The 23082-nt window shown below is 40.3% G+C and overlaps 1 protein-coding gene across 1 annotated transcript; it reads right to left on the bottom strand.

Annotated features, from left to right (window-relative positions):
* Window positions 1–317: 317 nt before the first annotated feature.
* LOC125853586 (zinc finger protein 6-like) lies at window positions 318–794 on the bottom strand. The gene has a single exon (XM_049533305.1). The coding sequence runs from the start codon at window positions 792–794 to the stop codon at window positions 318–320; it is 477 nt and encodes a 158-aa protein (XP_049389262.1).
* Window positions 795–23082: the final 22288 nt, after the last annotated feature.

Genomic DNA, 23082 nt, shown 5'->3' with positions numbered 1-23082 from the left:
AGACGAGTACTTGTGTTATGATTATACGGTTCTTGGCTTTAAATTAAAGTTCTAAAAGCTCACCTATAAGTGTTAATCAAGCTGAGTTGGGTATTGTTTTTCAGTCCTTTAGTAGTCCATTATACAAAAAGTACATTTTAAGAGGCGTATAAAGTCTAAACTGGATAAGTAAAAGTGAACAGAGTAAGTAGTACTAACCATTGAAAAACAAAAATGCATGATTGGAAAAGCAAAAATGCAAAAAATAAGGAAAGCGGAACTAATTAATTAGTACTAGTACTAAATTCTTATATATTGAGTACATTTTTTTTCGATGATTAATCCGTAGGAGGTGCAAGTCGTAGATGAAGATCAACTTCCGGTCCATCATGGTCTGGATTTTGAACGGCCATGATGTGTTGTTGTTGGCGCAAATGTATCTGATATCGAAGTGGAACCCCTGAAAGTATCTGTGACCGATACCTACTCACGTTATTATTAATCAGCGCTCCTGTTCTTACTGCGTGTGCATTGATCAACGGAACTACAGGACGGAAACGCTGCTGATAACCTATAAAATGAGCTCGTCTTGCTCTTTGCCTCTCCTTTTTATGTGCGTTTTGGTGTCCACCTAGTGCTTGAGAATTTGCAAATTCTTTATGGCAAAATTGGCATTCATATCTCTTGTCTTCCGATGGAAGTGGCGGAGGAGGAAGCGTCGTGGTTTGATCATATTCCGTCACCTGAAAACCGAATAGTTTCACTTGTCTTGGTGATGATGAAGAGAAGTTAGTTTGTACTGAGCTTTCTCCCATATTTTTAGTCACAAAAAACTGATGCTACTGAAAATAAAGTCATAATGGACTGGTCTTTGTATTTATAGAGAGAGAGAAACATATATTCTCATTCATCCTCTAAAAGTACTTGGGGCAAAATTAAAGGATGTTCACTTATTTGTTTTATTCATAGTCTACTGTTGCATCATATTATTTCATTTTAATTTGTTTATTTTAGGACTTAACACATTTTATTTGAACGCATAATCCCTTATCACTTTTCATCAGACATTTTTCATGGGCCCACACTAATTCATCACTACAATACTTTGATCAACTACAAATTTAAGACATCATCGTAACATGATCGAAACTATCCCTAGTCGTAATACGGTGCTTAGAGTCACAAGTGACCCCAAGCTAATGATTTGGCATAACACTAAGATTCATACAAATAATAATTGAAGACAACTGATGCGGAAGCTAAACTGAAATAAATCCAAAACAACTAAATAGTCAAAATAGAAATCATTTGAACACACCTTAAAGCTGAAATTACCGTTTGACTGTCTGAAAGCTTCTACTAAGAGGAGTTGTTCGGACAAGCCCTCAACTAAGTCTAACTATTTGAAACTGAAGGATTAACATAAAGAAATGCCAATATTTCTTTTCCTCGAAAGATGAGGACTCATCAAGCTCAGCTGCTGAGATGATACGAAAATCTACTAACCGCGAGCTGAATATTGAGTGTCTGAACCTATATTATAAAACAATATAGTGCAAAAGAGTATGCGGTCAGTACTTTAAATGTACTCAATATGTGAGATAAACACAATAATCTAACAAGCTGAACATGATAAATCTAAGATGTTGAACTAAATATAAAACATAAATAAATTAGCTGATGTATCGACCAAGTAATAAGCATGTAACTAATCAACACTATACTAAGTACGCTAAAATACAAGGTCATCAAATATTTAAGACTGAATTGTGGGAGATACTATTAACCGACATACTTCATTTGAGCTAAACGGAGTCCAATCTGTAACCCAGCTAGAAGGGTGTTCTATACTTTGTTAGGGTACGAACACTATCTAATGTGGATCCACTAAGGTGATGTCCAAAAGGAACTAATGTGGCAGTCCTGGTCTGATGGGTGACCCTTAAATCCTATGTTGGCACGTAGTTCTAAGACTTAGAGATTGCTATTAAAGGTCCCAGTCCTAACTGACAGAAGAGCCTTAAAACCTACGTTGGCACGTAGTTCTGATAGTTAGATATTGCTACCAAAGGTCTCGATCCTAACTGACGGGCTGAGCTTTCTGCATGATATTCTAAGATTATTTAGAGTTGTGTACTTCTAGTTGGTATGTTTAAGTATCTAAGTGTGTCGAAGGCTAAGTATAGTATGTCTTATATGGTGTTCTTAAGAGTTTAATAGAGGATTTAGAGATAGACGGTGTTGTGGCTCTTAGTTAAGCGTTAATCTCTATTGATTTAGAGGGATATGAACTTAGAGGTGTGATGTCAGTAGAATAGCAAGAAAGATAATATTATAAGGTGCTAAGGAAATTGGTTATGTTGCTAATAAGAGTATAAGTTATATGATGATGAGTACAGAAGCTAGAAGAAGTTAAGAGTGGTATGTTTGAAAGGAACATCCTATAATGAAGCTAGTATCTTCCAAATATAGATTGTTGCTAAGTTTAGAGGTTATGGAATAGACCCACAAACTTGGAATATTAGACTTGACCTAAGGGGGAAATGATACAGATAAAAACCAAATAAAGTTTTCTGAATCAGATTGTACTGCATTTCGGAAGGAGTTATGATAAAATAGCAATTCATTTCTATTCTAAAGTATTCCATGGATTTAAGTCATTATGACACTTTACAATCATCTCTTGCGTGTAGGCATCATGCCCTTGACCCATACTCATGCACCTCATTCAGATGCCTACCCATGCTCAGATTCTAGAAGAAAGAAATAGCTTCAGAACAATGACCTTCATATAACTACATGAATCTATGTCTCTACCTCTGTGATATACAACTCACGATGTATGCACTCATTATTTCTCAATATGCTTAGTCCTATGTACTCATGATATAGTCTTGGTGACTAGTGAAATCACAATATGTTAAGTATGTTTTCAGTATATACTTCTTAAACAACTCATGCCTATGATTTTGTTGTTCTAAAACCTACTTACACTCACCCATGGTAATGATAGATGGTTATAACATGTTCTATGCCTAAAATGTCTCATTAGGTGTGGTTTATGCTTTAAGTACATGACATACTCGTGCCTATTACACTTGTCTCTTTAAGACCCCCTTAAATGAGTGTCAAAGTTATGGAAAGTATAAGCTACGATTGAACAATATCTCTCTTATTCTAGATCCTCATGCTCTAGTCCTTCAGTGACCCTCTCTATGTTACAATAGTGGTGTTGATAGCATCTGAATGAGAATTTTACATAAGATGGTAGTTGTCTCTTATTGGAAAGATCGGGTATTTTTATTCTATCCAGGGATATCAAAGATATATTGTATGAAATAGTTAGATGAAAAGCCTTGGTATCTTTCTTAGTAGTAATCCTTGAAAATTTTAGCTTGTAAAGACATTAGGAAAACTAAATACTATTAGATGGGTTGGTTACCTTTAAGTTCATGAAGTGATTATAGTGATTGACTTGAATATTATGTTGATAACATATGGATGAATGAATTATGCACTAGTAGCTTCTTGATTTGAACTCAATCCCTTCCTACGGTATCTGAAATGCTAATAAATTCTATTTGAGAACACCTTATATTTGAGATTGAATGGTGGGTGATACTATATTAACTGAAATACTCCGTCTGAGTTAAACAGAGTCCAACTTATACCCTAGCTGGAATGGTGCTCTACTTTTCCAAGGTATGAAGATTGTTTAATATGGATCCACTAAGTTGATGTCCAAAAGGGACTAAAGTGGCAATCCTGGTTTGACAGATGACCCTTAAAACCTACGTTGGCATGTAGTTCTAAACTTAGAGGTTGCTAGTAAAGGTTTCAGTCCTAACTGATGAGTGAGTCTTAAAACATACATTGATATGTGGTTCTGAGACTTAGAGAATTCTACTAAAGGTCTCAGTCCTAACTACAAGTGAGCCTTCATCCCTATGTTTGCTCGGTGCTAAGTAATACTCCCAACTAAATTATATGGATAAACTACATAATACTGATAATACTGGATATCTCATTAATACTGAAATCTGAGACTGAAATAATAAATGTTTTATCTGAAAGCATCATATACATGTGGAACTGAAGATTGAAGGTACGACTGGTCATAACAAATTCTATCATCCTGAACAAATAATTTAACTAAGCAACACAATTTCAAAGACATGAATTTTCCCTATTCTGAGGGTTTTAAAAAATAACCATATGAATTTTTGAATTTTAGGTAAAAACATGTATTCATGAAGAAAAAATGAAATAAGATGTAATTCATGTTTTTCTTATGAACCCTAGGTTCTGTAGAATTTGATTAATTGTAGAATAAAATTTTCTTTGGGATATAATGGATCAAAAGATACCCATCAATGAAATCCTGTTTACCTTGAATGGAAAATCTTGCTACATTTTAGGAATTCTTGGAGAAACGTTTTGGACTTGGATCTTTTATAGCTTGAACTTAAGAAACTCATCTATGAAGTTCTTGGAGATGAAGTTTATCGTGACTTATGATATCTGAACGGATAAAGCTTTTGAGAGAGTTTAATAGATGTGAGTTAGGGTTATGGGATGAGAAAAAGATAAAAACATCCCTTCTAGAATGTGAAAAGAAGAGAAAATTAAAAGAATTTCAAAGAATCATGTGTGGTCGCGTAGCTGAAAACTAGTTCGCGTGAAACTTGGTGCAATCTTAACAGTAGCACGGACCTTTCCGCGTGGCTGCACAACCAACATCTACTTCATGCGGAGGATCACACAGAATACCTAGTGCTACTAAAATCGGCATAAATTTTAGCATAAAGATTGGATTGATGAACGGTCAAAGGTGTTAGAAAAAAGGCTTCATAACCTTTTATTTTCTTGGTATTAGGATACAGAAACTCTTCGTATACTAGGAGTCCCTTATAACCTTAGTTCACATTCAATATACTTCTCACAGTTAAGAGTTGATTTCAACACATATATATACAATTATAAATAATCCAGTTTGAGCCTATACGGATACAAAAGATAGTTCAAATCTTTACTTAAAAGTTGTGGGGCATTACAATGTTGAAGATCGGGAAAGCTAAACATAAGGAACAAGTTGAACAACGTGGTACAATCAATATGTACAATTGTTTATTGTTATAGAGGTAAAGTCACACTAGGACTGGGCTACTGTGTTAGCTGAAATCGACTAGGCTACTATCTCTTGTGTTTATTGAAGTTGACTAGGATAAGTTATAATTGTAGTAGTAGTAGTCAACCACTCCTCTTGTAAATTTTATATTTGTATTGTAGTAGGACTCTAAGTGTAACAATCCTAGCACTCTACAATTCACTCTTATAGGAGGAGTATGTACTCCATAGTTTACATATCAATACAATCCTTGATTTCTCTTATTCTTTTACTTTAGAATTCTACATTGTATCATAACACATAAGCTCTTTCACTCGTAAAGTATTGAATATGCAAATTACCACATGTTCAACTGAAATGGTCCCATTTACCAATACTTTGTCCACCTTTTCCCTTAACCACCTCATTGCCTCGTGTTCTATTAAGCTTAAGACACCAAACTATCTCACACGGAGGATAGAAATGTTGCAGTTGATTCAGGGGATGAGACTAACTTATCTCATCACGAAGAATGAACCAACTAAAAGTAGTTGTTCCACTGGAAAAACTGCTTAGAAAGTTGTAGTTGTTGAGAAGGATGCAGAAGATAGTGGCAACATTGATGACTTGAAGGAGAAAAATGTATTGCTAAGGAATTGGATCACAAACACCTTGACTGAAGAAAACCTGATTGTGGGTTGCTCAACTACCAAGGAGATGTAGAAATGCTTGTAATAAGCTTATCTTCAAGCAACAAAAAATAAGAAGTTTCAACTTAAATAACAACTGCAAAGTGTTAGGCTAGGAACCAAGAAGATTGATGAATACATTAAGGAATTCAAAGGCATATGTGATGGCCTTGCAGCCATTGACAAACTTGTGGATGAAGATAACAAAGTAATAAAATTTTCTAGAGGTATAGGTCTCAAATACAAGACCTTTAAGACTATCATGCTAGGTAAGGCATCATATCCCACTCTTAATCAATTTGGTAATGCTCTGGGGGTTTTGATATGAGGGAGGATGAAAAAGAGGTGCCACAACAGAACCATAACATGTCATTCTCTTCCCAAAGGGGCAGAGGGAACTACTCTTAGAGAAGAGGTAATAATAATTCAACTCAAGAGGAAGAGGCTTCAAGCCTGCCGGACAAGGATCTGATTCTCAGACTAATCAAAATTTTCAAAGTGGAAATAAGGAAAGAAACACTACTAAGTCATTTCAAGTTTGTGGTAGGAATAATCATATTATTATCAAGTGTTTTTACATGTGGGACTAGTCTTATAAATATGCAAATAAATTACAACAAGCATTGGTTGTTGTCATATGAAAAATAACTCAGGTATTTTATTTGACCTTAAACACTACAATTGACTTGATAAAACCATTGTTGTAAATGGATCATGGTTAGACATAACACATGATTGGAACAAAACTAGATCAGGTTTGAAATTACAAGAGGTCCTTGTAGTCCCTAAGATTACTAAAAATCTACTCTCAATTAGTAAACTTGCAAAAGACAATTGTTGTACTCTTTAATTTGATGACACTAACTTTGTTGTAAAGGATAAGAAAACAAGGACACTACTGGGAAAGAGAACTAAGAGAAGTGAACTTTATGCTTTGGAAGATAAAAATCTCGTTGCTCTAACTGCTACAGAAGACTAGAAGACGTCAGACGACATTTGACATACTAGATTAGGACATCCTAGTTTGAAGTTTTTAAAAGTTTGAAGTAATAATAGTAGCATTAAGGTTACTAATTGGAATAAATTGCATACTGTTTGTTATAGTTGTCAGTTAGGTAAAAGTTGTAAGGTTCCATTTGGCTTGAGTAATAAAATTGAGAAGGAATATTTATTGAATATACATCGTGATTTGTGGGGACCTAGTCCTATTGAATATTCTCAACATATGAGATTATGTAATGTTTGTAGATGATCACACAATATATACTTGGTTGTATTTACGAAAAAAGAAGTCTGACTTTTTTTGAAGTATTTGTCAAATTTCAGAAAAATGATGGAAAACAATTTTCTAACCAGATTAAGATATTTCAATGTGATGGAGGTGGTGAGCTCATAAAAATGGACTTCTTTAAACATTTTGAAGATTGTGGTATTGTCAGGAACAAATCATGTCCTAACACACTTGAATAAAATGGGGTCTCAGAAAGAAAGCATAGACATATTGTTGAGACTGACATAACTCTCCTACTCCCTGCTAATCTTCCTTTGTTTCTATGGGTTGGGGCTTTCCTAGTTTTTGTATTCCTTATTAATAAACTTTCCTCCTCAATATTAAGATGGTGGATCCATTTATCAAGTTATATGGTGAGTAACCTGATTTCAACAACTTAAAGGTGTTTGGATGTAGGCGTTTTCCATATATCAATGGTAGTAATAAGTTCAGTCCATAGACCTACCTTGAGTGTTCATAGGATACAACAACTTGCACAAAGGTAATAGATTCTATCATCGGGGTGCATGTGTCCAGATATGTTGTCTTTCTAAAAACACATTACCTTTTGTGCCTCCAAGTTCATATCAGACTAACATTGATGTCTCTCCTCACCTGACTACTTTTGTTAAATTTTTCTCCAAATTGCAGGCACATGATGGTCCTAATTCAAGGGAAGTGCAGGTTATTGGCATACACAAGATATTGGTGATAATGTTACTGAACATATAACATCACTCATACCTCTTGATGATGATAGTGATATTGATCTCTTAGATGCATGATCATATAATACTAGTAAGGAACATGTTGAAGGTGCAGGTCCAATGGTGGTAAGGATCGAGTTTGCAAGTGCACTATCAGGTAGGTGATAGTGATAAATAGGTTGAAAGTGTAAATCCAGATAGTGGTGGTCCAACTCCCACCCTCTCTATGACTAGTCCACAATAGATACACCTAGAAGTTGATCTTTCAAGTGGAATATGATTGAGAACCAAGCGGGTATTTAGACAGAAGGTGGGAAAACAGAGGACGAGGAATGGGAGTCTTTGGTTAGTAGTTCATAGAGGTGCTTCAGACGATTGGAATTAGATAATCTCTCAGTATTCAACGTAGCCTGAGTCTGAGCAAGCTCTTCTTTAAGCCTTGAATTTTCTTCAGCCAATCTAGCATGCTCCAATCCATAATCAATGTGCAACTTATCTATTGCAGTAGAGTAAGAACCCTGTAGCACAGTAATTTCCTCATTCTTAGCAGTCAACAAGGCTCTCAACCGTTGCATAGGTGCATTTGCCCATCTCTTTGTAGCAGGTATAGTTTCATGATCCACAACCCCTAATACATCCTTAATGGTCTGAATCTGCCACTCTCTAACAGGAACACCAAAATGTTCAAACACCATACCAAGCCAGAACCCATACGCCAGTCCACGTTCCTTTTTATCAAACACACATAGACCATGTATATGACTGAGAATTAGGGCAGGTAAGTTAATTTGGATCTTAGATAGCAACAACTCCATAAGAGTGAGATCCAAATAATTTGCCTCCGTTCTTTTTTGCTTTAGAGGTAGTACTGTTTTATGCACAACATCAAACAACAAACGATGCAAGCGTAGCATAGCTCCTTTATCGACTCTGGTATACTCATTCAGTGTAGGATCATTTGAAAATTGGTGACATATTTCAAGAGCAGAGATATTTCCCTCTAGAGGTGGCCAATTGCGCTTAACGTAGTGATCCCATCCACTATTTGGTACCCCGAGTATAGAGGATAAAATCTCAGCAGTGAGGGTGAACGAAACACCACAAACAATACTTGAAATTGACATATCATACCCCGTTGCATTAAGGTAGAACTCCCTGGTTTCCTCTCTACCCATTCTACGCCTAAGGGTTCCTTGACTAAATAGTTCGGTCCATCCTTGGGCATGCAAAAGAACCAGTAATTCACGCATCTCGTCACCCCCAAATCCAGTAATTACCCTACGCCTAATCACACTTCTTCTCCTGAAGGATAGCACCCTAGCAGAGTCAACTTCATCAATTTCTTTTGGAACAGATTCTTTTGGTTTAGATGAATTTCTTTTTTGTTTTCTACTCTTCTTGGGTTCAATAATGTCATCATCATCAATCTCTATAGGATTAGAAGGGAGAACAAACTTACTTTGCACCGGGCGAGTTTTCTTAGTCGACTTAGCAAGAAGCATTGCATCTCGAGTACGCTGTACAGATCGAGTCACTGGAACCGGAGCCTTCACTGATGGGTTAGAAGTAAGACTTTCATGAGCATCTGGAAGAATCATAGCAATGGGTCGACAAGAGATTATACTCAGCCATGAACGAAGTCTTCTATAAACCAGTTGGACCAACGGAATATCATCGTCATCATCACAAGAAGAATGAGCTTGTTCTGTTGAGGATATTTGTTCCCCCTCACCATATGCTATCATTTCATCTCCTAAATCAGACCCCAAACTCTGGCTATTTCTTTCCCCCTGAATTGATGCTTCTTCCATAAGAGGATAAGCGAGATGGGTTAATCCGCAAGGGTCAATGAACATGACAACAAGTAATTCAAAGAGATTTTCTGGATTTTCAAATGGGATAAGCGCTAGGTTTAAATTTGAGGGAGACGCCATGATTATGAAAATAGGGTTTGATGAATTTAGGAGAGAGACTAATGAAGGAGAATGGGTTTCTGTTGGGAGTGAAAGATAAAAAGGGTTTTTGATTTTTGAGAATGATTACAGGAAAGTGGAAGGGTTTTTGGAGAAGAGGAACATGTTGATTTGATGGAGAAGTCAGATTGATTTTGATTTTGGCAGTTTAGAAAAAAAATTCTTCTGACATGTATTTAATGCGGGAACGGGTACCAGTGCACATGTCTTAATATTGTGGTCTCACTTAAATAAGTATAGTAGACATACCTTTTAGTGTAGGATGATGATTTTTGAAGTCCAAATCTGTGAGTTCCTGATTACCTGAGAATGGTGAATTCGTTAGTTACAGTTTGTTATGAGTATTAAAATCTTTTAGCATAATAGTACATAATCAAGTGCCATAGTTTACTCTCGTGAGCAGAGATACTCAGGTGATCTTCATCATTCCTAAACTCCAACCTGTTTCTTTCAAAATGTTCCCTTGCTAATGCCTTTGTGAAAATGTCTGCAATTTATTGTTTAGTGGCATAGAAATTCATGGAAATTTCCCCTTTTTCTACATTGTCCCTTAAAAAATGATGACGAATATCTATGTGTTTAGTTCTCTTATGTTGAACATGATTCTTTGCAATGTTAATTGCGCTTGCGTTATCACAAAAAATCGGGACACACTTAATACTAAGACCAAAACCACTGAGTTGTTGTTCGATCCATAGTAGTTGAGCACAACACGAGGCTGCTGCTACATATTCAGCTTCTGCGGTGGATAGTGCGACTGCGTTCTGTTTTTTTGATCCCTATGAAATTAAACAAGAACCTAAAAAGTGAGCCATACCTGTGGTACTTTTTCTGTCTGCTAGATAACCAACATAATCTGCATCGGCATACCTTACTAATTCAAAGTTACTTCCTTTTGGATACCATAGTCCTAAATCAGTGGTTCCTTTTAAGTATCTGAGAATTCTTTTAACGACTTGGAGATGAGATTCTTTGGGACTAGTTTTAAATCGAGCACATAATCCCGCACTGAACACAATATCAGGCCTGCTGGCGGTAAGATACAAGAGTGACCCAATCATGCCTCTATATAGTTTTTGTTCAACAGCAGAACCTGTTCCTTCCAAGTCTAATTTTGTAGTTGTAGCTATAGGGGTATCAATTTGTTTAGCATCTTCCATGTTGAACATTTTGAGTAGTTCCTTGACGTACTTTTGCTGATGAATGAAGGTACCTGATTGTGTTTGCTTTATTTGAAGCCCCATGAAGTAGTTTAATTCGCCAATCATGCTCATCTCAAACTCGTTGCTCATAAGGTTGGCAAAATCGTTTGTGAGAGTCTTGTTTGTGGCTCCAAAAATGATGTCGTCAACATACATTTGTACTATCAGTAGGTCCTTTCCTTTGTTTCTGAGAAAAAGTGTGTTGTCAATTTTTCCTCTTGAATAGCCATGGCTTAGGAGAAACTTTGACAATCTATCATACCATGCCCTTGGAGCTTGTTTAACCCATAAAAAGCCTTATCAAGTTTATAGACATAGTCAGGATAGTCATTGTTCTCAAAGCCAGGAGGTTGTTTAACAAATACTTCTTCCTTTAGTAAACCATTGAGAAATGCACTTTTAACATCCATTTGATACAGGGTGAACTCCATGTGATATGCAAATGCAATGAGTAATTTGACTGCCTCTAACCTAGCCACAGGTACGAATGTTTCATCATAATTGATACGCTCAAATTACACCTTTTTACAGAAGTATAAGCGATTGTTATCAAGTAAAGAACCCAACTTGTAGGTTGGGATCGATCCCACAAGGAAAATAGTTTAGACTTTACTTTAACTAACAATTATATTCAATTAGTCAAATTATTTCCAGAAACAGGCAATAAAAGGGGGGTTGTGCTTGTGTGAAACAAATTGTAAGAACTTAATAAGTAATCAATAATCAAACTCAACTTTGGTTGTTATCAAGATAAGAGAAATAACTAGGGTATACGTGTTCCCCACAATCTCATAACGCAGTAATCCTAGTAATAACAATCCTTTTCTAGTGTATTACATGCAAAGTGATAAGTTAGGTATCTCTAAATCCTTGGTCCGGCATCTAGAGAATTTCACCCCGCACCTTGGTCCGGCTACGTGTGTATAATTTACTAACCCTTACCTTTACCTCATATTAGACATCATAATCGATGTTTGGCTTAGTTATTACTTCGCACCAATCGACACTAGCCTATTAGATAGTATCACACTAAATCTATGTTGATAATTCTTTTCTTGTTAATTACCTCCTTGGTCCGGCAAGTAGTAACAAGGCGAGTTCTAACGTTGGCCACCGTTAAAAAGACTTCTAAACGAAAGAATTATCAATGCATGCAAAATACTAGTCAAGAATTGCTTATTTACTATTCATACTTTGTTAATTGATCATGGTTCCCACAACCCTAGTTGTGGATTTAGTTACTCATATTAGCAAGAACACAATTCATAATTGTAGATGGAGAAATCATGAACTTACGTAAAGAGAATAATAAACCCAGAAAATTAACTTGAATTGCAAAGCCAAAATCTTCAAAACGAACTTGGGAAATCAATAATTGCTAGGGTTGCAAATTAATCTCCAAAGTTACAAAGCAAAAATAGAATAATAGTGTCTAACCCCCAAAAACGAGGTTTACATGTCCTATTTATAGAAAACAAATCCTAAATAAAAAAGGAAACAAATTAAGGAAAGTTTTGTTCAGGTACGCGTCTTCGATCCACGAGACTGACTTACGGACCGTCGATTGATCTACGGTCCGTAAGTCCCTTCCGTCACTCGGGACTTAGAAAATATTTCAGCATCCAACAATCAGCTTCTCTGAAGCAAACGACGGACCAGCAGCACGGACCGTAGATCGACCTACGGTCCGTCAATCCCTTCCGTAGCTCCATACTTAGCATCTTCAAAAATCAGGTACTGGAACCCTCGCAGTCTCACTCTACGGATCAACAGTACGGTCCGTAGATCAATCTACGGACCGTCAATGGGCACCGTGGTTCCACACTTGGTCAGATTTCCCTGATTTGTCCTCAACACATTCCTGCTGATCTACGGTCATCACCTACGGACCGTGAATGGACCTACGGTCCGTAGATGACCTCCGTGGATGCCTTTTTCTGCATTTCCTTCAGCTGTCTCTAAACTTCCGCGCCTGAACACCTTTCCTGCAAAACATGATAAAATACATAAAAACCAATATAAAAAGGCCCTAGACACACACAACTTGTAAGTGAAATGTATTAGAAATACCGTAAACTCACGGTATATCAACACCCTCAACTTAAATTCGTTGTTTGTCCTCAAGCGACGCACTAGAACTCTAAACGACACTTGTATAGAAGCAAGCATTTCTACTCAAGCAATCACATGGCTCTCTACCTCCTCATTGTTCGGGTGCACATTCGTGTTCTTAGACTCGATAAGCCAACTCATGTGGATCCCATCATGACACAGACCAACCAACTGACACACAACAGACACCTTCTCACTGTCACCCAGATACCAACTTTCCAACAATGGAACTAGTGCCCTTACTTCAAACGAAATCCTCTTTTAGCAAAAATTTGATTTCATTCATGGTACAAGGATTTATTCAACACTCACGCTCAGAAGTAATTTCAAATACAGTTCGTGCTTACTGCCATAAGCTTGCCCTTATTTTCACTGCTCAGACTCTTCAAACTAGACTCCAGGATCACTATAGGACTTTATTGGCTTGTAACGTAGGCTCAGGGTCAGGTGTGGTACATTTGGGTACTGTTTAGTGACTTTCTGCCCTCCTTGTCATTACACTAGGCTTTTAATCTCTTTTTTCCCTATTTTTGTCATATTATTGCTTTACCGCTTTCCCTTGATTTTCTTCAACCACGGAAGTGACTTTAAACTTTGTAGCTCAATTTCTTTTTATTTAATTGCTCCTTTCTTCTTTGAATAATTCACATCCTTTCCTTACGTTTCCCCCAAGATTTTTTTTTATTAATTATTTTTTTTTCACTCTTTTCATCCCCATTTTTCTTTCAGTTTCCTCTTTCATAGCCACCCTCAACTTATGGATTTTCCGTTAGTTGAGGTTCACAATACCCGATGTCAAGTCAGGGCCAAGATTGAAGTTACTTTTTACATTAGCCACCCTCAACTTAGGCTTTTGGCCTAAGTCAACGTGCACATGTCCAAGGAGGGACCGGGGACAACATAGTAGATTATGGGAAGGTGAGTTCGGGGTTTTAGAAAGAAATGGTTTATTTTTAGGCTCAAAGTTGGATCAAAGGGAACAGTTATTTCATTTGGTTGAATCTTTCTAGGCAATTTGTGGATTTTTCAGAACAATGGCCTATGATCACTTCCTATCCTCTAGATTGAATTGTCTTAGCAGGACTAACCGGGCAAGTTCTAGTTTTGCACAAAACTGTTTGAACAGTCAACGATTCTCACCCACTCTTGGCACAAGTTTCATTATCAGATTATTAGACTACCCAGTTCAAGTTTCAGGTTTAATCATGCAATCAAGTCGATTGTTACTATGTCATACTCAGAGCCAACACAATCAGCAACTCGTAGCCTACTTCTAGCATACAACCCAGAATCTGACGGGTATCATTTTTCCTAAGCCATCATGCTTCGTTCTGTATCATGCTTCTACACACACAATCCTAAGACATGCCGGTTCAACAAAAATTAAACAGTCTCTTGGGGCAAAAGAACACAGGCAAGAAAACCCCAAGAGAGGATACATGAGTTGGGTTACTCAGGCTTCACCCTATCACTCACGATCCATTTACCCCACCCCCAACAAAAATAGATGCAATTTTCCACAATGCATACATAGACAGTAAAAGTGAATGGATTTGAGTGAAGCAAACCTGTGGCGCAAAGCGCCGGCAAATCATCAACAAGCAGGGGGATCCGGTTTCCCGGAGCCCTCTGGAACATCAGTGGGGGCACCCTCAGTAGTGCCCACCTCAGCACTCCTAGCACCCTCAGTAGTGCGCTCTATCAAACGCTCCGCACCATCAGTGGTGCTCGCGACGCCTCTCAAAATAGGCTGATCCTCTGCAACCGGGGCAGAGCTCGATGCCCCTGCAGCTCTCTCACGCACCCTCTGCTGGCGCAACTCTTCATCTGCAATCGAGGCCCTCCTAGCCTCCTTCTCCTGCCGACGCTGTCTTTTCTGAGCTTTCTCTTCCTCCGTGCGATGAGAGCGGTGCCGCTTGCCCTTGGCATGTGTCGGTGCAGGCCCCTCCTCGGCGATGCCACTGAATAGAGCATCTAGCACTGTATCATCAGCCAGTGCAGTAGGGGCAGCCGGAGTCTCAACTGAAGGTGCAGCAAGAATGGCATCCACATCAGTCCGGAGGCTGGCTATGTCAGCCTGTAAAGCAGATAAGTCTGTGGCCGGAACTGATCGCTCGAGGACTCGCAACTCAAAGGCGTCAAGCCGCTTATTAACCGCCAGGACCTTACGGTCCATCATCCCCTCCATCCTGCGCTCCAATCTAGCCTCGGACTCGGCAATTGACTTTTGCATCCAAGGCTGGATGTGATGCAGCAGTGTGGCCATCTGCGCCTCTAACTTTTGTACTCTGGCCATCGGGACAACCGTCGCTCCTAACGGTGGTGTAGACCGGGAAGAACTAGGGGCAACACTAGCTGCCTGAGAAGAGGAGCCTGGGACAGTGTCGGTGTGGTCTGGGATAATGGGGTCACCGCCCTGTGCCTGCCCCACAGTGTCTGCAAGATCGGAGCTCAGGGGAGGTACCTCAATCTGGGGCTCTCTGCGAGGTGCTGCCACATTCGCGTCATCCCGAATAAGGCCGATGTCCAATGCCCCTGTAGGGTGGACTAGCCTGTCACAATGCCAGATCGGCACTCCAGAGTCCCTGCACAAGTGAAATATTAGACAGGGGAAAGGGTAAGTAGTGGAGGTCCTGAAAGCTCTTTCGTGGATCTCGGCCAGCAGCATTCGGGCAAAGTCGATCTCTACTCCCGCCACCAATGCAGCAACCATCACCGCTCTGTCCCAAGTGACCTGATTGTCGGCTTTTGTGGGCGACACTCGGTTGCGTACCAATAGCCAGAAGAATTTTGCTGCGAAGTTCAATGTGGTCCTCCGGATGCCCAACCGTGGAGCGGCGACCCATTCTGCTCGCTCGCCATCCGCAGCAATGTACCTGGCCAGCCATAGTATTACAGCCTCTCGCTGCTCTGCATTCCTCTGGAAAGTGCCGCTCCGCACGATGTCCCAGCGGTAATCAAATTCTGACGTGTTAGGAGACCAAGAGTGGCCCGTGGTAGGACCATAGAGAAACCGGCTAATGGTGGCGGGTGATATATCTACCGGACACCCTTGAACCAAGGTGGAAGTGAGCGAGGCCTGCGCTAGTGGCTTTGACCGCTTGGAAATGGACCCGCGGAGAGTGGCAGCATAGGAAGCATAGAACTCCCGGACAATCTCCTCGCTATACGTCCCTGGGTCTCGAGCCATCCATTCACACTTGTGAAGTTTGAAAAGCCGGTGAATATCTGGCACAGTATGCAAGCTCCCTGTGAGGACTCTGCGCTCCTCTTGTATTAATCGGGCCATTTTCTGTTTGTCATTTACCATCTTTGCATCCCGATAGATCTGCCATTGACCCTCAACACACCACCTATTCAGCTCCCCTGCTACCGGAGCGGGTTCATCATTCCTTGGTGTAGGAATGGCCTCTGAACTAGTTGCCTCATCAGATGAGGCTGCTTGGGCATTCTCTCCAGACCCTGTGGACGATTTGGCGTTGGACCCTGTAGTATGGACAGACTCTGATTCGGATGTTTGGGAGCCTGATGCATAGGTAGACTCGGAGCCGGACATAGGACCCTCTGAACTGGAAGCAGCCCCAGTTGGTGACCCGATAAGTGTGTGCTCCTCATCAGACTGGGAAACAGTGACTACGTCGGGGATCACCTTCCGGGGGGTGCTCCTGGGTGCTGCGCTAGAGGCCCTAGGGTTTAGAGGCACATATGCGGGGTCAGAGTCGTTCTCGATGTCCTCATCAATTAACCAGAAGCTAGGGGCAACCGATTTGGACTTGCCCCGTTTCGAGTAGGTGACCATCTTCTTGGGTGCCATCGTACCTGCAGGAACATCATTAGTGCCAAAACTAACCATATGCAGCAAAAGAACTCATGTAGAGATGGTAATGACCCAAACTATGTCCAAAAAAATATTTTGACAAATGCTACAGAAGTCATCCACGGAGGAGACCTACGGTCCGTAGACTGATCTACGGTTCATGGATCTCTTCCGTGGATCAAGGTGCCTGAAATATAGGTCGCAGATAAAAACCACGGAAGTGCAAAACGGTCCGTAGATTGATCTACGGACCGTAGTCCACATCCGTGGTTTTACACTTGGTGAAAATTTGCAAGTACATCAAATGACGAACCCCATCTACGGTCCGTAGGTGGATCTACGGTCCATAGACGGGGTATCATGGAAACAATCAGTGCCAGGTATCGTACATTTTTGGCATATGGGTTCAACATTAACACAACCTAGTCATGCATATACACCATTGAAACATGCTAGTTCGTCATTCTTAAGATTCCTACCGATTATTATGCCCAACAATTTAGACTAGATGTGAAACCCTAAGTCGAAACTAGCATATAGTATTTACGATTACATAAACTCACATCACAATTAAAGCTATACAATCACTATCTATCATTCCAAGGGCATTGTATTAATCAAGTTCATCATGCAATATCATCTAACAATTACCCAAGGTCAAGACCCACTCCCGACCCTCTATATTCAATCTATGAATTGAAATTCAAAGTGAGGAGAAAGTCTATTACCTTACAAGCAACAAGGAGTGGGGTGATTGCGTGATGGTACTATGATTTAGCAAGACCAAGGATTCACCTTTTCATCACTGACCGAACACCGGACTCTTTTTATCAGATTAGGGAGAGGGTTGATTATGGTATGGAAAGGGTTTAGGGAATATATGGAAGGGAGGATATTATGTGGTGGTTATGGAGTGATTTGGGGAGTTTAAAGAGTGGGAGAAACGGTTGTGGGAGCAATGGAGGGAATGGAAATGATTTGAAACAATGGGTGTTTTAAGTAATGGGGGTCCGGGTCGGGTCAGTCAACTGTAAGGTGTGGACTCACGAGACCCCGTCTACGGTCCGTGAGTCGATCTACGGTCCGTAGATCAGGACCGTAGATCACAATTATACTCAGACAATGTTAGGGACTTACCTGGGATCTACGGACACCATTGACGGTCCGTGGATCAATCGACGGACCGTCGATGGGGTCCGTAGACCTCTGCACCAGACCATTTTCTGCAGATTTCTTGCATGGTGTACCTGCACATGAAGCAACCAATAGGCTATTTTTTTACATTTTCTGGACACTTTTTAGACACGGACCCTATATTACTTCTAGCCAACACTAAGACCTAAAATACTGAAACCCCTACCTACATTGATACAAAACTGCAAGTAATCAAAGAAAGCTAACTACATAATGTAAAACAGAACCCTATTGTTGGCTAGATTTTACATCTTGGGTTGCCTCCCAAGCAGCGCTTGATTTAACGTCGCGGCACGACGCAGGTATCTTGATTATTCAGACTTCATCAAGATTGCAGGCCTCAATCACTTCTTGCACAGTTTCAGCATTTCCCAGATAGATCTTTATCCTTTGCCCGTTCACCACAAACCTTGTTCCATCCTTATTTTCAAGCTCAACCGCTCCATGCGAGAGCACTTTTGTGAGCAAAAATGGCCCAGTCCACTTGGACTTGAGTTTGCCTGGAAACAAGCGCAACCTAGAGTTGAATAGCAGCACACGATCGCCAACCACAAATTCTCGCTTTTCAATTCTTTGATCATGATACCTCTTCATCTTCTCTTTGTATAAGGCTGAACTTTCATACGCTTTTAGGCGAAACTCATCAAGCACGTTCAAGTCGTTCATCCTTTGATTAGATGCAGTGCCCCAATCCAAATTTAACTTCTTCATTGCCCACATAGCTTTGTGCTCTAACTCTACTGGTAAATGACAAGACTTCCCATATACAAGTTGGTAAGGCGACATACCTATGGGGGTCTTGTATGCAGTGCGATATGCCCATAGAGCATCATCAAGCTTCCTTGACCAATCAGTTCGATTGGCGTTCACAGTCTTCGCCAATATCTGCTTTATTTCTCTGTTGGACACCTCAACTTGACCGCTAGTCTGTGGATGATAAGGAGTGGCTACATTGTGACGGACACCATATTTCTCAAGTAGTGTTTTGAACAACTTGTTACAAAAGTGAGAGCCTCCATCGCTAATAATAGCCCTTGGTGTACCAAATCTGGAGAAGATATTCTTTTTCAAGAATGCGGTGACACTTTTACCTTCGTTGTTGGGGAGTGCTACTGCTTCCACCCACTTCGATACATAATCAACCGCGACCAGAATATACTTCATCCCATATGAACTCACAAATGGGCCCATGAAATCAATGCCCCATACATCAAACAATTCGATCACCAATATGGGATTCATAGGGAGCTCTTGCCTCTTTGAAATCCCTCCATCTCTTTGGCACCGATCACAAGACTTGGCGAAATCATGAGCATCTTGGTGGATGGTAGGCCAATAGTATCCACACTGCAAAATCTTATGTGCAGTCCGAATACCACTATGATGCCCACCAACGGGTGATGAATGGCATGCTTCAAGTACACTCAGCATTTCAACCTCAGGCACACAGCGACGAATAATCCCATCAGCACAACTACGATACAAATAAGGTTCATCCCAAAAGAATTTCTTCACATCATGCATAAATTTCTTTCTTTGGTGAAAAGACAAATCGGGTGGCACAATGTCGCTTGCCAAATAATTAGCAAAGTCTGCGAACCAAGGAATCAAATCATTAGAAGCAGCCAATACCTGTTCATCTGGAAAAGCATCATTAATTTCAGCCCTATCTCCAAGCTTTAGCATGGCCTCTTCCTCTAATCTGGACAAGTGGTCGGCAACTTGATTTTCGGTTCCCTTTCTATCTTTTACCACAAAATCAAACTCTTGCAGCAACAATACCCATCTAATCAATCGTGGTTTTGCATCCTTTTTCGCCATCAAATACCTCAATGCAGAATGGTCAGTATGCACGATGACCTTAGTACCAAGCAAGTAGGAACGAAATTTTTCGAATGCAAAAACCACCGCAAGAAGTTCTTGTTCGGTCACTGTATAATTCTTCTGGGCCACATTCAGAGCTTTGCTAGCATAGTAAATAGGGTGAAGAATTTTCTCACGCCTTTGACCCAATACTACACCAAGCGCCACTCCACTCGCATCACACATTACCTCAAACGGTTGTTCCCAATCTGGTGAAATAATGATAGGTGCTGTAACCAACTTTTCCTTCAACTCTCCAAATGCTCTAAGACAAGCATCATCAAAGCAGAACTTATTCTCCTTCTCGAGCAGTTTGCACAAGGGATGTGCAATTTTTGAGAAATCTTTGATGAATCTCCTATAAAAACCTGCATGCCCAAGAAAACTTCTAACACCTTTTACAGAGATGGGTGGTGGAAGCTTTTCTATTACCTCGACTTTAGCTCTATCAACCTCAATACCTTTCTCTGAAATTCGATGACCCAACACTATACCTTCTTTTACCATGAAATGACATTTCTCCCAATTCAGCACCAAGTTGCAGTCTTCACATCTTTTGAGCACCTCGGCCAGATGTTTTAGACAATGATCAAACGAATCACCTACAACTGAAAAATCATCCATGAACACTTCAATAGTGTCCTCCACCATATTAGAAAATATCGACATCATACATCTCTGGAAGGTCGTTGGAGCATTGCACAATCCGAATGGCATCCGTTTGAAAGCAAAAGTCCCATATGGGCAAGTGAAGGTGGTCTTCTCTTGGTCTTCTGGAGCTATAGAAATTTGATTGTAGCCCGAATACCCATCAAGAAAATAATACCAACCCTTGCCTGCAAGTCTATCCAACATCTGGTCCATGAATGGCATAGGAAAGTGGTCTTTCTCTATCCACGCATTCAACTTTCGGTAATCCATACAAACTCTCCATCCAGTGACAGGCCTCATTGGAACAAGCTCATTTCTTTCATTTGGAACCACAGTCATACCACCTTTTTTAGGCACACACTACACATGACATACCCAATTACTATTTGAAATGGGATAAATAACTCCCGCATCCAGCCACTTGATGATCTCCTTTTTTACTACCTCTTGCATAGGTGGATTTAATCTTCTCTGGTGCTCAACACTGGGCTTATGATCTGGCATGAGTTGGATTTTGTGAGAACAGATACCGGGGGGGATCCCAATAATATCTGCAATAGTCTACCCAATCGCTCGCTTGAACCTCTTTAATACAGTCACCAAGAACTCTACTTGCCGTGCATTCAAATCTGCTGCAATGATGACTGGCAAAGTATTCTCTTTGCCTAAATATACATACCTCAAGTGCGGTGGTAGAGCGTTAAGCTCCAATTTTGGTGCCTCCACAATAGATGGTCTTGTGGGTGGGGACTCACGATTCTTCATGTCTAGCTCATACTTCTTTAGTTTGGACCGATATTCACACTTATTAAGGGCAGCTACCAATTCATCATACTCTTCAATACCATCACTACCGAAATTCATCATGACTGCTGCTAGTGCCTAACACCTAATCGCTCTTCAATTTGCACTTCTGACCCACTCTCCACTCTGTAATTTATAGCAGATACTGTTTGTAGCTCACCATTCTGCTTCATGGATCTACAAATATTGAAAGTTGCTTCTTCATTGTTCAGTCTGAACTTCATCTGTCCCTTTTCCATATCAACCAATGCACGCCCTGTGGCAAGAAATGGTCTCCCAAGGATGATGGGGACCTCGAAATCAACCTCACAGTCAAGAATCACAAAATCTGCCGGAAAGATGAAAGACTCTACTTTCACTAGCACATCATGGAGCACACCTATGGGCGTCTTTACAGTCCGATCAGCCATTAGTAACCGCATTGCAGTGGGCTTTGGGTCCCCCAGACCCAACTTCTTGTAAATAGACAAAGGCATAAGGTTGATGCTAGCACCAAGATCACACAATGCCTTCGCAAAGTGTAGCAACCTTATAGTAAATAGGATCGTGAAAGCACCAGGATCTTCCTTCTTCTGCACCAGAGATCTTGTAGCAATAGCACTACAATGCTGCAATCTATCATCATTTTCAAAACTCACAGACCTTTTCTTTGTCACCATATCTTTCATGAACTTTGCATACCTAGGCATTTGCTCCAAGGCTTCTATCAAAGGAACATTGATAGAAAGCTGCTTCAACATGGTGATAAACCTGCGATATTTACCATCTTCAGTCTTCTTCACTAACCTCTGTGGAAAAGGTGGTGGAGGTCTAGGTATGGGAACCACTTTCTGAGATATCTCCACCTCTTGCTTTGTTGCTTTCTCAGCATTTGGTCTACCCTCTATCACATCATCTTCATTTCTAATCTCAACTGCCTCCACAGACGGCATAGGTGGATCTATGGTTTGCTTACCTCCTCGAGTAGTAATTGCCATACAATGACCATCATTCTTTGGATTCTGGATGGTGTTGCTAGGAAGAGTGCCGGTTGATGCGGGTTCACTGTAGTAGACAACTGCATCATCTGCTGCTCTAGATGCTTTATTGACACTGCACGGGCATCAACCTTTTGACCAATACCAGATAAGTCGTTTCTCATCTCCTTCACATTCTCATTAGTCGCATAAAACTTTCTCATCATCTTCTGCAGCATATCTTTGATACGCGTCATATTACCTCCAGCTTCCCTAGCACCAGATTCCCAATTTTGAGGGGGAACATAGGGTCCAACCCGATCGTTTCTGTTGCCATAGTTGTTCCTGTTGTAGTTGTTGTCGCGATTGAAGTTCTCATCTCGGACATAGTGACCCTTGCGGTTGTAGTGTCCATAGTTCCGACCTTGGTTCCCTTGACCTTGGCACCAATTCTCCGTGTTGGATCCTTGGGCATTTGGTCGGAAACCCCCCGTCTGATCGTTCACCGCATAAGTGTCCTCTTCATAGTAACACTCTTCCACTGGTGGTGGAGTTCGAGTTAAGTAGTTTACAACATTTACCTTTTCTGCTCCTTCACTCACATGCTTCAATACCAACCCCAACTCTGTCCTTGTCTGAGCCATCTCCTCACGAATATCATCTGCAGAGTTAACAGTTGCATTATGAACGGCAAATGTGTTTCTCCCAGTATCTGACCTCATAGTGCTCCACGCTTTATTGTTGCGAGAGATCCTCTC

Source organism: Solanum stenotomum, chromosome 1, assembly GCF_019186545.1.
Source record: "Solanum stenotomum isolate F172 chromosome 1, ASM1918654v1, whole genome shotgun sequence".
NCBI classification, from domain to species: Eukaryota; Viridiplantae; Streptophyta; class Magnoliopsida; order Solanales; family Solanaceae; genus Solanum; species Solanum stenotomum.
Note: the sequence above shows the minus strand (reverse complement) of the source record. Positions and strands in the feature narration are given on the sequence as shown.

Bases quoted from the DNA above. Each gene is read 5' to 3' on its own strand.
- LOC125853586 (XM_049533305.1), bottom strand. From the start codon at position 794: ATGGGAGAAAGCTCAGTACAAACTAACTTCTCTTCATCATCACCAAGA.